Here is a 15,190-nt window from a genome sequence, read left to right on the forward strand (position 1 = left end):
ACCAAAAAATGGTCTGAATCACAGTTAGGACCACATGCAGATCTTAAATCTATAATTGAAGATGGATACCTTCATGAAACCAGTAATAGATGGACTACATTGATCACTCTCATACCTTCCATTCTTCATGTTCCTTTATGTGTCCTGGTGTATAAAACAGAAACAATTAATTATCAACACTTCTGCTAACTGACTTCCATATGCATATTTCCCTTTTCATTTGTTTCAGTATGTAAAGAGATCCTTCCAGCTGCACACTTAAAGAAATATCCATTTCAAAAAGAACTTTAAAGAAATCTTCCTTGCCTATTTTTGCATTGAAATCTCCAAGGAGAATCAGTGCATCATAGTTATCTATTTTGCTATATTATCCACCTAACCTGTTATTCTTTTCTTCATCAATAGTATCATCTGTAGGTTCAAAAAATGAGATAATGATTAACTTTCTAGATTGTCCTTTTAGCTTTAGTGAAGAAAATCTATCTCACAGTGACTCATATCCAAGATAGCTTTGTTTCATGGAGTCACAATAAAACCTGTTCCACCTTGCCATGTATTCTTCCATTGCACCTCATTTCCTATAAATTCACTCAATAGGTCCCAAACCTCTGCACTGCCTCTGCAATATCTGCCATTTTCACTATCTTCAGTATAGTCCTTACATTGCATTTAGCCAAATTCAAGTTGTAGTCCATTTTTTTGTCCTTGAGTATATGCCTCAATTGTTATTAGTAAAGCCATCCATTATTGAGAATTCTTTAAGGGCTTTAGACAGAGTGGATTTGTTAGCTCCATGTCCAATCCCCAACTTGGAGGACCAGTGTGTCACTCTTAGTCTGTTTAATCACCTTAGACCTGTCCAGATTGTGTGACCCTCCCAGCAACCAAAACTCCCACGGGCATTGCACCTGAGTATGCAAGCTTTCTCACCTGAAAAAATATATTTTGTCGTCTGCAATGTGGTGATACCTTGTGGAGGAGCATATGCCTATATCTTGCATCACTTTTACATAACCTGTAAGGACACCTTTTTATCATAATTGTGTTACTTGTGCAACCTCTCTAACTTGTAAAAATTAATTCCCTTAATTAGCCAAAAGAATTGTAATCATTTATAACTTCTGTAGATGGAAATGAATCCATCAATACTTGAATATGCTTTTCATGTGAAATCCACTGTTCAAATTGTTTCTTGAAATTTTTCGGATTCCTCTAGACCTTTAGATGTAGTAGTTAAGACTTTCATTTCATATAAGCAATTATTGATGCTTTCTCTGCTATATGAACAGTTGACTATCAGAAGCCTATAGATATAATTGATTGACATTTGAAATTATATGGGGATCGAGATGGTGCGGGGGCTAACGTACTGGCTTCCCACCCTGAGGGCGCGGGTTCAAATCCCGGCGGTGTTGAATATTTTTCAGAGGTATCTCGATCCCTACTTGAGGTGCTTTGTGGAGGGCACTTTGAGTGAGTACGCCGTCCGTCGGATGGGACGTTAAACTGCGGACCCCTTGGCGCCTTTCGTAAAGAGCAGGCTAATGCCGACGCCGGGTTTCTCTCCACCCTTCATCCTTTCCTGTCCATCCCCTATGGCGCAAATGACCTTAGCTGTCGGTCGCCTCCCCTTAAAACTACTACTACTTGAAATTATATGCACCATATTTTGGCAAATAAGACCACATTTCAAATAGTAAAACCTAAATGTATTAATGTGTGAGATCATGACACCCAAAATTCTTCTATTAGTCCTTAGAAATATATACTTAAGTATAATTTTTAGTTTGGAAAAAACAGTGTAAAATGATATTCAGTCGTAATTAAGTGACATTTTAGCAGCTATGCGCTCAGTGAATAGCTGCCCTTCCTTCATATCTCATATTGCCACATTTGGTTATTATTAGATAAATAAGAATGTGAGAGATAATTGAGGCTGAGACTTAGTGAAATTCCCTGTTGGGTGACTGGACTTATGTGTTCTATGGAAAATGTGATAGGTCAAATAGTTCCACTACATTGTGGCATCTCCAATGTCGTCAAACTATTTGACCTATCATACTTTCTCCCAATATCAGTCTCCCAATAAGGACTCTCCCAATGTCAGTTACACCTTTCAAATCGAAGAATATTAATTTTAATTCCTGTGTCCAGTAAATGTACATGTTATTTCAATTGGCAGTTTGATGTATCTTTTGTTGCTTTTCTCCTTCAGATTCTCCTTGGGAACACGAGCACATGCACATCGTTATATTCAGCAGTTCACGGAGATATTCACAGAAGAAGGGCGGAAGTCTGTGCGAATCTCGCACACTGTGCCTGGCCAGCGTCCTCGGGTCACGTGCACCTCGGGTATGCGAGAGAGGGCTGCAGCTGCTGCGGCAGCGGCTGCGGCTGCAGCGGCATCTGCAATCTCAACTGCAGCGGTGTCCATAGCAACGCCTGTATTACCAAATCCAGTGGTTCCAGCTCCTGCAGTGGCTACGCCGGTGGCTCCTATGACTCCCAATGCAATCATTGGCAATCCCACTGCCAGCATAGTGGTCCCCAATGGAACACCAAATACAGTGGTTGTGGTGAGAATGCTTTTCCTCTTGCAACCAATTTCATTTTACGCCATGATTTGTGTCCACCTCCGATGTGGACATGTATTGATTGTGCGTGTATATTCTGCAGGAGTGGAATAATCTTCTCACATTGCAATCTCAATCCCAGTTCAGGTTACTTTTTTAAGAGGCAAACCTTCGTGAACTTGAGGTCATTCTGCAGGTATGTGGAAGATTTTTTAATGACCCTGTATGAATATGATCAAAAATAACTAACACTATCTTCCCTTTCCCAATGTAACTGCACTATATCTTATTGAGAGTGTTCAATTATTAATTGATTACTATTCTCAATTGGTTTGAATCTTATCACTTCTGTTGACTCTTAGAAAGTGATTTTTTTTCATTTCTTTTTCCTACGCAGTAGACAACCTGCTATTAGGAATGGATGCTGTGTTGTCATCAAGTAAATTTTCTTTGTTTTGTTTTACGATGCAATATGGTCTTAGTCATCAGTTCATTGTAAAACCCAATAAATACCTAGCATGTACTAAAACTGCTTGGTACGTAAGTACAGTAAAAATTGGATTTCATGTATCCTGGATTTATATAACACTTAAGTTGACCTAACGTTTTCATGGTCTAAATTGATTTCTAAATAAATAATGGCAGTAACTACCTCACATTTCCATTTCCAAACCAGGAATTTATGCAGAATATAAATGTATCGTGAAAGCTATCCATAATTATTTTATATTCTGTTGTCTCATTCATATTTGTAAGGTCTAATGTTTATACTGTGATACACTGTTTTTTTAAAAATTGGCTAAGAACAAGGTCATTCAGGGAAAATGATTTATCTATAGAATGAGTATTTTGTATTGTAAAAATGGTAGAAAGGTATGAGCAGTCTCTATCAATTAGGGAAAAAAATAACTTAACAATCATCAAGTAGTATTTTCTTAATAATGTAGGATGAATTCAAACAGTAACAATACATTTTGGTGTATTTCATGAATTATTGATAATTTCAGTCGCCATTGTTCGATATTCAAAACCACGAAATGTACTCAAAAGTAAATACATTATGCTGCAAAGTCATGAATGTCATATCATCAGAGCTGATCCTAAATATCAACAGCCTCAAAAAATCATAAAATATTATTATTTTTTACAATCAATCATATTTCGTGTGTTTCTTGTTCATGAATGTACAAATCATGCTCTAGCCTTTTGCAGTTTGCCGGCAAAAATCTTGATTGTCGAGTATATTCTCAGATTTTTTTGTAGCTAGCTGTCAATGATTATTTATTCCTATAGTTGAAGCTGTCTACTTGATTCTTCATGAAATGCTTCTTTATGATAACTTAATTTAATGCTTGGAATCATGAATTTTCCCCTTTAAACCCTACAATGATCCAATCTTAGCTTTGGAGTAGCTTTTAGATTATTGATACTCAAATTTCACAGAAAGAAAGATGTTACAGATTTAATTGCATCTAGTGCATCACTCATCATTTTCTAAGGGCTAATGTTGTTCTCACTGTCATTTTCAAGAGGTTGTTCCTTTTTCATCCGCTCTGTGGAATCAATGATTCCATGATCAGTTAATAACTGTGTAACAATGTCCTTATCACTAACTCTACATCACTCTTCTCTCTTCATTAGGAGTGTCCTTAGTGCCCAAAATGCAGAGCATTTGATTAACTCACCAATGATTTTTTTCTCTACTGTCTCCTATTAGATCCAAAGCCTTTTAACTCACATGAGTAATGACTGCCTTGGAATATTACCCCAGGCCATTATTCCCTCAATCACTTTTAGATCGTTAAGCCAAAACACAATCCCATGCATTTCCTAAAATGGAAAAGAATCATTTGGTATGTTTTCAAGAAAGTGGTCCCATCACCAGAGGGTAATAAGTTCTAGTAAGTTGGGTTTATAGAAGTTATTCACTGTGCTTATCACACCTAAATGTAATGGCTGTATCAAACATTGGTTGAAGAAAAACAGAAAAGATGTTTCCATTCTCCAATATTTCTGAATTTGAATGTTCTTTTTAATTGTCCAAAACCAATCTTGGCAAATTTATTACATCATCAATACATTTTGTCACTCTTATATATAATTGGAATATAATTAATATTTTTGAAAGTATGAGGGTGAGCATGTTAAGTGATTACTTGCTGTTTATGCTTATAGCCTGTAATATTTGATGATAACCTAAAATTTTATGTTGTTTTAATTCGAAAATATTTAAATTTGATTTAGAATTTATGAATGGTGTTGGTCCTCAGAAGTATTCATTTGTATTAATGAGAGTAAACCACGGTGGCATTTCAAAAGAATTGGCAGATTTGTGAGGTTCTTGCATCATTCAGTAGACCTTTCAAAATATAAAAAGTATTGAAATGCCCATGGGCATTTAAATCACCCAGGATCCCGCATAATCCTATTCACTTTTCTATGTAATCCAACAGTTCTCTTTTTATTTCTAGTTATTATTTCATATAATACCATTATTACTGTTAAGTACATGTAGTGAACACTAAGAGATTTAGAAAGATAGTTCACTTTGAGAGGAGTACTACCCCATCTGCTCTTGAGACTAAACTTGTTCAGCAGCTGCTAATAATTGAATTCATTAGAAAAATTGAAAATCATTAAAATGTGCCTTAATGGCCAATTATTATCAAGAACTAATTTGAAATCAACATAACATTTGATACAAGCATAAAAACTTACAGTGATAAATAAAATTATGGAAACAATTTCATAAATAACAGATCTTAATCTAATGGAAAAATTGTCATTTCATGTACATTCTTGGTTGAGAAACATAAATATAATGATTTGCTTATAGCCCAATCAGGATCATGACAGATTAACTAAATTTGAGTATTATATGAGTTCCGGGTATTTTAATTTGAGGTTTCACTATATTAGAAATCATTTCTTCTTATAAACCTTGATTTCACATTTCATTTCCCTGGTTCCTTCAGTAATAAAAATTTGAGATTTTACTGTTAATACCTTTATTTGAATTTCGTTATTTACTAACTTAATAAATTTGAATTATTTTATTAAAGATCAGTCATTAATAATGTGATACACTTGTTTCATCTTACTCTGTCTTATCTTCCCTCATCCCAAAGTATGCTTGACATGATCTCACCGCCCTTATTAAGTATTTTTTCATTTATTACAAGCTAGAGAGGCAGTTAGTTTTGTTCATTGATATGAATGGTAAATGTACAGCTAATGGCTTCTGAAAAATGCAGTGGTGTCATGTTTGCATATTTTATAAACACAATTCTACTCTTGCAATAGTTGAGTATTTAATGATGGCGGGTAATAATAACTGCATTCAATCTTTAAATTCAATAATTTTGATTTTTTAATGTATCTCAATCCGTACATTCCTTTATCTATGTGGTACCAGTTCTATTATGAGGCTAAATGCTGAATAAAACTCATAAATTTTTTTTCTTCCAAAAATTATTTTTTGCTGTCTGCTAGTGGTAGTGAGATATCAAATTCGTATGATATTCTGTGATTTCTATTAATATTTCCCCCTAAAATTTAAAGCAGTATAATTTAACTGTTATTTATAATTCGTATATTGATTTTGTAAATATAGGTTCTCTTGTGAGGTTCAATATTTGATTGTAGGTATGAATGGTTTGATAGTTTCAAAACTCTAGAAACAAGACGATAAATATTTAAAAGCATTGGGAAGGAGCAAATGTAGATTCTAGAGTTAAAATTCACATCTTCATCAATACATGAGACTCTGCCTAGAATGTACGAAAAAATGAAAAGTATCAATAAGGCTATGAAAATACATTTATGATTAGCCGTAGGTATTATTATAATTGTATGTGCAGTAGCTGCATTATGCAGTCTGGTAAAGAGAGAGAAGAACAAGGTATGGTACAAGAGAGGGAAAGGTGTGGTAAAGAGAAAGAAAGAGACCCTTGACTTATCTACGTCCTAGTTGGAAAGAGAATACAAAAAAATCCAATGAAGGTGTATATTTTCAAAAGAAACACCCCAGAACGCAACAACAGAAAAAATAACCGATGATGATTTGCAGATTTGTAAATTTGATTTTAAGAACTCCTCACTGCATTTCATTCCTTTTTCCTGCTCTTTTGATACCTGTTATACCATTTTTTCTGTGTGTGTATTTTGAAAATCCTGGGTGATCAAGGACATCCTACCTTACTCTCCCTTCTAGCACTGCTCTTCACAACACTTGCACCTATGCAGTCAGAGGAATGTACTGGTTCCAATAATAATAATAGCTTTTATTTGCCTGAGGATCTGGGTACATACATGTTCCAAGATATACCTAAGTCACCTATCTCTTCAGTCTACTCCCATCCACTGCAATGCATCAATTAAATCACCCGAAGTACTCTATCAAATGCCTTCTCTAAATCCATAAAACATAAAACACATCCTGGTTATATTCTATATGTATATTTTAATCCGTGATCTCCTTACTGCTATGGCATCACATGTCTTCTTCTTGAATCACAACTGATCATCCCTGAAGTTATCATTATACCTTTTTTGATGATTCCGAGAACCTCTTTAGCTCTATGCGATGTCAGGCTTATAATTCTCTGGTCCTCACAAATGGCTACCTTCCTCTGTTTTGAAATGGATCTAGTACTTATCTAATAAAGCCTTCTGGCCAAAGTTAATCTCATATATGCCATGAATGAGGGTGTAAAAATTCTTCCTTCCATGTTTTCATAAATCCATTAGTAGTTCCACAGGGATGTTATGTATCCTTTTGTATGATTTCATTTTCTTTAATGCATTTTTAAAATTGCAATCATGAATGTCTAAGTCATCTTCACTGATGTTCTCTTTCTATGTCTAAACTTGTTGGCCTAATATCTTTACCGTTCAACTCGTATTCTTTCTATTTCTCCTGAATATTTTTTGGGTCAGTAGATGATTTTCCTGCCATATCTCTGATAGTGTGCAGGGATAATCCTTGTGCCTATTTCATCCTTTCTCCATTAAAATTCCATATCCTCACACTGCTTTTTCTATCTCATTTTTGTACCAATTAGTTTCTTACCTTAGTTTACTATACTATTCTATAATTTCTTCTGCCTAATTCTGTGTTTGCATTTCCTTCTCTCGCCTGTATTTGTAATCATCTCTTCTTCAAGCTATGGGTTTATCAAATTTTCCTTTTATCTATCTATTCTTTCCCATTTGCCTTCTCTCAATTTTCTACACATATTTCAAGTTAGACTTGATAAGCATTAAATTATGTGCTGAATCAGCATCTGCTCTTGTCTTTTTGTGAATTGATTAAACTTTCTAAATTTATGTCTAACTATAATGTTAACTACCTAATATCTGTCTGAATTGGCTTGTGTTTTACACATCTGAGCCTACTGTGGTGTTGAAACTATAATAAATATAAATTTATTTTTCTTAGGCCTTGTCCTGTGGAACATATTTCAAGCATACAGCGAGACTGTTGTATGAATAAACATTAGCTTAGCAATGAAACAATATTATATAGTTCACAAATATTATTATTATTACACAAATATTATCATTACATAAAAATTATCATTACGGAAATATTATATGAGAGAGATTTTATCGAATTTTTCATTTGAGCAAGGAGAAAGGATACCTCAGTCAATTATACTTGTGTAATTAGTTGTAACATAATGCATAGAAAAGAGCAAGGAATAATAATATGGTCTATTTAATCCAAGATTCAAATACACTGCTACACAAATATTATATGACCTCAGTTATCAACCCAAAGGTCAGTTTTATAGCTGAGGGTGGAGCTCACTTAGTACTAAGTCCATTGGTGTCTGAAAGTAATTCTTCAAGGAAGGGGGAACAGTTCTTTGCGAATTTATTGCAGCTTATTCAGCTGATTAAAGAAAAAGGATACATCAGACCCATTTCCTGCCAGAAAAAATATGATTAACGTTATACATAAAAGAGGACAAATAAATATAATATGAACCATTTTGTCATTAATTAGATTAATATTTATCACATAGACATGTAACGTTTTTGATTTTAATTAATTTGAATATGTTATGTGTTCTGGAATGTCATATCAAATCTATAAGGCAGAATTGATTGTTATTAGTTGATATGCATTTAATCCGTATTTTAACATTTGGATACATCCTCTAGCTCTTTGTTGTATTAGAATCGCTTATGTACGAGGGGAGACCCAAAAGTAACTGAAATTGGGCTGTGGTGGGGAGCGAGAGTGAGGGAAGGCTTTGTTTGGCCGGTTGTATGTCAGGCTCATGCCTCCTGCGTCAGTGTGCGCAGCGCCGTCGCTGTGACTGGATAGGTCCCTCCATGAGAGCTGTTTCAGTGAAACAACTTTTTTCATTTCGGCAAAAAACGTGACGGCGAATTTTGTTTCCTGTTGGAGAAATCGGCCGTGGATACTATTGTAATGCTCAAGACTGCTTATGGGGAAGCTGCCCTAGGCAAAACCAGAGTCTACGAGTGGTTTACACGTTTCAAAAATGGTGATATGTCAATTGAAGACCAACCCGTTCAGGCCGCCCTTCAACATCAAGAACTGACGAAAATGTCGACAAAATCAATGCCCTCATTCGTGAAGACCGTTGCAGAGCTATTGATCAACTCTGTGAGATGTCTGGAGTGTCATGGAATTCAATTCAGAGGATTCTATCGGAAGATTTGCATATGAAAAGGGTTGCAGCTAAATTTGCCCCTTGCCATCTCACTAACGAGCAAAGATAGCGTCAAGTTCAGGCATGTTTTGAGTTTTGTAATCAGCTCGAAGAGGACCCTGATTTTTTTTCCAAGGTGATTACTGGTGATGAATTGTGGTGCTATGGATATGATCCTGAAACTAAGCAGCAATCAAGCCAGTAGAAGACAGCTGGCTCTCCTCGTCCAAAAAAAGCTCACCAAGTGTAATCAAAAATCAAGACAATGCTCATTTGTTTTTTCGATTGCAGAGGTATTGTGCACTCAGAGTTCATTTCCCTGGGTCAAACTGTCAACCAGAAGTTTTACTTGGAGGTTTTGAAGAGATTGAGGAAGAGTATCCGGAAGAAAGGAGCAGATCTTTGGCACACAGACAACTGGTTCTTCCGTCATGACAACACGCTGGCTCATACCGCCCTCTCCATGATGCAGTTTTTGACAAAAAATGGCATGGCATCGATTGTCCACCCTCCCTACTCACCAGATTTAGCTTCCTGTGACTTCATTTTATTCCCCAGACTGAAAAGGGCCATGAAAGGAAGGTGTTTTGACACTGTGGAGGAGGTAAAACAAAAATCGCTAGAAGGCCTAAAGGACATCCCGATAAATTAATTTCAGAAATGTTTCGAACAATGGAAGCATCGTGTGGAGAAGTGCATTATGGTCAATGGGGAATACTTTGAAGGTGAACAAAATTGAATGTAAATATATTGAGAGCTAAAGAATCTATAACAACATTCCTGTTATTTTTGGGCCCCCCTCGTATTTAATTTTGCTTTCATGCAGATAATCTGGTGCTGAACAGTTAAATATTTTCCATGAAGACAGAGAACTGGTATATTATTTTTTGCCAATTATAATGGATTTTGTTATTTTGAGATAGCTTAAATATTAGCCAATTGCATAATCTGTTAATGTCTTCATTCAGTTTTTTAATTTGCACCATTTCTTCGGCAGAGCCCTGTTGTTTTCATCCCATGATTGTTCCTTGTTCCTAAACCATACATGTTTCCCTACCACCACAAGTCAGTCTGTATCTGTACCATCACCTCTTTCTTGTCACCCATCAGCATCAGGTGTTTCCTAAAGCATCTGCAATCACTTCTTATAGCTGATCATAAACACTCTATATCTTCCTCCCTATGAATACATTTCAGTATATATACATGAATGAGAACCAAATCCTTTGGTTTAGCTATTAGCTTTAGTCATAAAATCTTATCACGTGTGTGCTCTATGTTTAATACTCATTGCCCTACATTTTTGTCAACAATATTGCTACTCCCCTCTGGCTCTTTTCCCCTTTAAATGACTTCATGTATATTATTGAGTAATCAACTGCTTAAGGTAGGTTTTGGATGGACACAACTACCAAATAAATATTTTGTGACGCCTAGCAAAACACAATCCAGCAACCTACTCTACAGCAAGTCCCTCTTCATCTCTGTGTACTTTCTTCCTCCCTTCATCCCGTCCAACATCCCTATCCTGTTCCTGCACTTTCTTTGTTTGCCTAACATTCTCCCCTCTATAACAGTCTTCAGCATCCCACCCCCGATCAACACGGCCTTCGTCCATTTTTCCTGCCGCCTTAGAATTTCTCCCTACAAACCCCTCTCCTCACTCACCATAACCAGTACTTAACTTTAACTTTTATACTTAACTTTTACTACATCCGATAACTGCACATTTGCCTTATATTCTCCCAAAACTTTCCACAGTTTTTCTGTTTACCTTCTGATGTGCTTTTTTAAATGAATTAATGCACATTGTTATTTCTTTCACTCATCCATGCATTTCTCAAGTACTTGCTGAAGTGCAAACACATGGCCCGTACTTCTTCTTCCAGACATAAAACCACATTTTATTCCTCAGATTTTTCAGTGTTACTTTCTATTCTATTTTAAGCAACACTCTACCAAACATTTATCCAGTATAATCTTGATCATGTCATTCAGTGATTCTGTGTCGTAAAAAAACTTTTAATTGACTGTTTGTTTGATTTATATTTCACGTGAATATTCTTTTATAGTTGGTAATTTTCAAATGATTGCCACTGTCATAATGATTTTGTTGTTTGGTGGCCATTAGCAGTGTTGTTCTTTCATCGGTCATGTGAAACTTTGATCGGAAAATTAATTTAAACTACCACAGCTGTTCATATATCTGTATTTCCTTCATGCTTATCATTTCTGACAATATTTAGGTCGCATTTTAGAGTTTTCTTCTATTTTGATGCTACAAGAAAGGGAATGCATAGCAATTAAGTTTGTCTGGTGTCTCTTTCAACTTAAGAAAAATGTATTTGGGTTATCCCCTTCTATTAGTTTGGCTTTCAGTTATAATGTAACTTAAGTCCAGGATTAGCTAGCGTTTTTAAATTATGAGTTCCTTGGTCCATAAGTGTTCCTTATGTGATTTATTTATATCAGTCACTGGACAGTTTTAACTGTCGAAGAAAGATCTCCTCACATTACTTGCTATTGTGAATCCTCTGTTATTCAATAAGAGATGGCAATGAAAGGGCAGAATGATTCATAGTTAGAACTAGGGGTAAGGAAGTTTTTTTGGTAGATCAAGGATTGGATAATTGGTTTTTGTTTGCATTAAAAAACTGTTGTGTTTTGGTTTGTCAACCATCTATGTGTATCACTCTATTAAAACGGTAAACATCTGGTTGGTTACATGTTTTTTTTTGTGTTGTCACCATGCACAAAATTGAAAAAGGAAAATTTGTGTGAAACGCAAAGAGCAGATAACTAAAGGTAGATTCCCTACCTCCTGGTTGCTTTCAAGGACTCCATAAAAATTACATCTGACCATCTTCTACTGTCTCCCATGTATATAGATCTTTTTATGTTCTTTGAAAAACTTTTTAAAAATAGGCTTTTTTGAAAATTATTAATTGGCTGGGTATTTTTGACAGATGTTCATGAAACCTATGGCTATTTCAACCCTAATGATGTCCTAATTTGTCCCTAAATTTGATTGGAAGTCCTATTCATTTAGTTGTTTTTTTAAATTTGTTTAACAAGCTTCATAATGGGTCAGCAAAATTCAGTCTTAATATCCTAATTCAGCTTCAAAATTTCTTATTTTCTGTAGTATTTCTATTGGCATTATCTTCTCTTTTGCACTACAGCAAAGACCTGTGCGGCAAGAGGTCCAGTCTGCAGTTCCAAGTCAAACAAAACAGACAGTTTCATCTCCATGGCCTGCTACTCACCCCGATATCAGTGCCCTTGTCACCAGCCTCATGAACTCTGTCAATCAGTTCGAGAGAGAGAAAGGTAAGATTTTATTGCAAGAATTGCATTGATTTTGATGAGTGTTTCTTTTGAATTGAATAGGATGCCTATTTTGTAACAATTTTATTGATCCTTGTTTTGTGACTAGGATACTCCTGTCTTTTTTCTTTTGAATTACTAAATTTACTGTGGAAAGATTAGTGAATGAAAAAGAAAAAAAAATCCTGCAATGAACTATCATTATACTTTGTTACCAATGTGCACTGCAGTAAAATGTTAATTGCAGAAACGTTTAGTTCAATATTTTTAAGCATCCTTATATGTAACAATACTGTTAATAACATATTGAAGGTGTATAAAATAATTAGGCCAAGTCTTTTAAGGTGTGAATGCTTATCAAACTTGCTCACATTTGCCATATATTAGATGAAATATTTTTCCTATCTTCTTATTTTCTCCATTCATCCAATTTTTCAAAGATCAATTGTAAAATATGTTTGCCTATTATTCCACCATTACCATTCACTCCCCCCCCCCCCTCCAGGGAGTTAATATTTCTCCTACTGATCAGAATTTTAACCTTTGTTGTCATTGTTCTTCTAAACAGAAGCATCAAACAGTTCATCAACGTGCAGCCCCCCACGACCCACAGTGCCACCCCGAACAATTGCTAGCCAACCAGTGCCAGTGCAGAAGCTACCTGGGAGGAAAACCACCCTGTTGCCCCTCAATGCCCGCAATCAGAATTCCCCCCACTTGAACACCTCACAGCCCCAACAGCGCAGTCCCCGTCAGCAGCCCACCCCTTGTGTGTCTCGAGTTCAAGCATCCTCACCATTACTGGCGTCTCAGCTTTGCTCCCCCCCCGTCCTCTCCTCGCCGCCCCACCTACTTGCGTCACCTCTGCCCACCCCAACTGCCACATCACCGTTCAATGCCGCAGAGCGGGTTGCTCCGTCTTGCCCGACCAGGGTCATACCTGATGCCTCTCCCACAGTTATTAGCGAGGGCACATCAACCTCAGCAACCTCAAGTGCAGGACTCTCTGTGCCGGGTCTGTCAGCTCTTTTGGCTGGTGAGTATTTGTATCCATTTGTAGTATAAGTAATAGTTTGTATATTCTTAATGTACCAGAACTTTGTGGGAAACCTCAGGTGGTATGGGCAACTGGCCATCTACCCTGAATATGTGAATAGAAAATGCAATATGGACTTAACATGTGATGGCCGCTGTCATATTGGGGATGGGGATGCATTCGTTTTGTAACTCTCTTAGGAATGTAACATGGGACCTAGCAATTTTAGTCAGGCAATTTTAGTAATTAAAATTTTGAGGATCTGCAGAATCTGTCATTTTCAGTCGATTTTCCTAGAACAGTATGATAAAAGCAGGGAGTTAGACATTATTATCTTGATTAATACCAGATGGGGTGGTAAGGTGATGGATAATTGAACTTACAGTTTTGTATTGGTAATCTTAATTGTGATGGTGTCCTGTTTGGTGTAATGAATCCTCACATATTATTGCTGAAAGTCTAACCCTTCTTTCATTTCCACTATGAATGCCTTTAGGAGAATGTTTTTTTTGCTTGTATGCTGGAAAGTAAAAAGTTCATCTAAGATTCCCAAGATGACATGGCAACAATTTTCATGCTCTATTATTCTTAACTCATTCCACATTTTTAGATGTCATAAATAAACTCCAGCCATTGATATCTTATTTTCTTGGTATCAAACTCCTACAATCACAGGAATTGTGAGCTAAAAATTATTCTTATTGCAAATATGATGATGAATGTTAAAAAGTAAGCAAAATCAATAAAAATATACAGTGATTCATTTGTAGAGTTTCTTGGCTGACATCTTTAAACATTTGTTAAATACAAACAGCAGTAAGAAAAACCATAAAACACAGTATTCAACTCAAAGGTCAGTTTGGTAGGAGATGGTAGAGTTCTCCCAGTACTATGCCCCAATGGCGTGTGAAATTCGCACATCAGGGTAGGGGGGGCAGTTCCTTTCCATGTGCAGCCTATGGTTTCCCAGGAAGGCCTGGTACCTAAAATATCACAAAGCTTGGGTGGAGCTGAGGGTGCCCAATATAAAGATTAGCTAATAAGTTATTATATAATTTTCATTAGTTCATTTGGGTGATATTTTAGCTGCTGCATTAATGTATTGTATTAAAATTTTACTGATAAGTCTAAAATTCTCTTGATTGTGCATTGATATAATAGTTGTTCATTAGTTCACCAAACAGTAAGTTTTCTTAGATCCTACTTCCTCCACTTGAGGAAGGATTAATGTTTACAGTTTTTCAGTGCTATGCAGTAATTTTGCATCCCCTGAAATACTACCTTGATCAAAAAGTTCCCGGAATAACCACCGTGTGGCGCTCCCATCGTTCCGATTTGAGTTCTGTTTTTTTTGTTAAATTGGTACATCTGTTGTTGATATTCCCTTTAAATCTTAGTGTCATAACTTGACATTTGCAAAAGTTACGTAGCCAAGAGTACATCTATCTCTGTGTGTGTTGGCGATTTTTTACAATTGCAGAAATGGATTTAAATTTGCAACAACGAACTTGTATTAAATTTTGCGTAAAAAACGGATTTAGTGGCGCACGGACGTTGGAAATGTTGGA

General features: G+C 36.0%; 1 protein-coding gene across 3 annotated transcripts in view; it reads left to right on the top strand.

Annotated features, from left to right (window-relative positions):
- The window catches only part of Spt20 (transcription factor Spt20 homolog), a 60,355-nt gene that overhangs the window by 25,883 nt on the left and 19,282 nt on the right, over nucleotides 1–15,190 (top strand). For all 3 annotated transcript variants that reach the window (XM_071597087.1, XM_071597086.1, XM_071597088.1), the window contains 3 exons: nucleotides 2,216–2,576; nucleotides 12,442–12,589; nucleotides 13,155–13,622. In XM_071597087.1, the coding sequence (XP_071453188.1) occupies nucleotides 2,216–2,576; nucleotides 12,442–12,589; nucleotides 13,155–13,622 (977 nt within the window). The remainder of the gene's footprint in view (nucleotides 1–2,215; nucleotides 2,577–12,441; nucleotides 12,590–13,154; nucleotides 13,623–15,190) is intronic.

This window comes from Hetaerina americana, unplaced genomic scaffold (assembly GCF_022747635.1).
Source record: "Hetaerina americana unplaced genomic scaffold, ioHetAmer1.1.p SCAF_8, whole genome shotgun sequence".
Taxonomy (NCBI): Eukaryota; Metazoa; Arthropoda; class Insecta; order Odonata; family Calopterygidae; genus Hetaerina; species Hetaerina americana.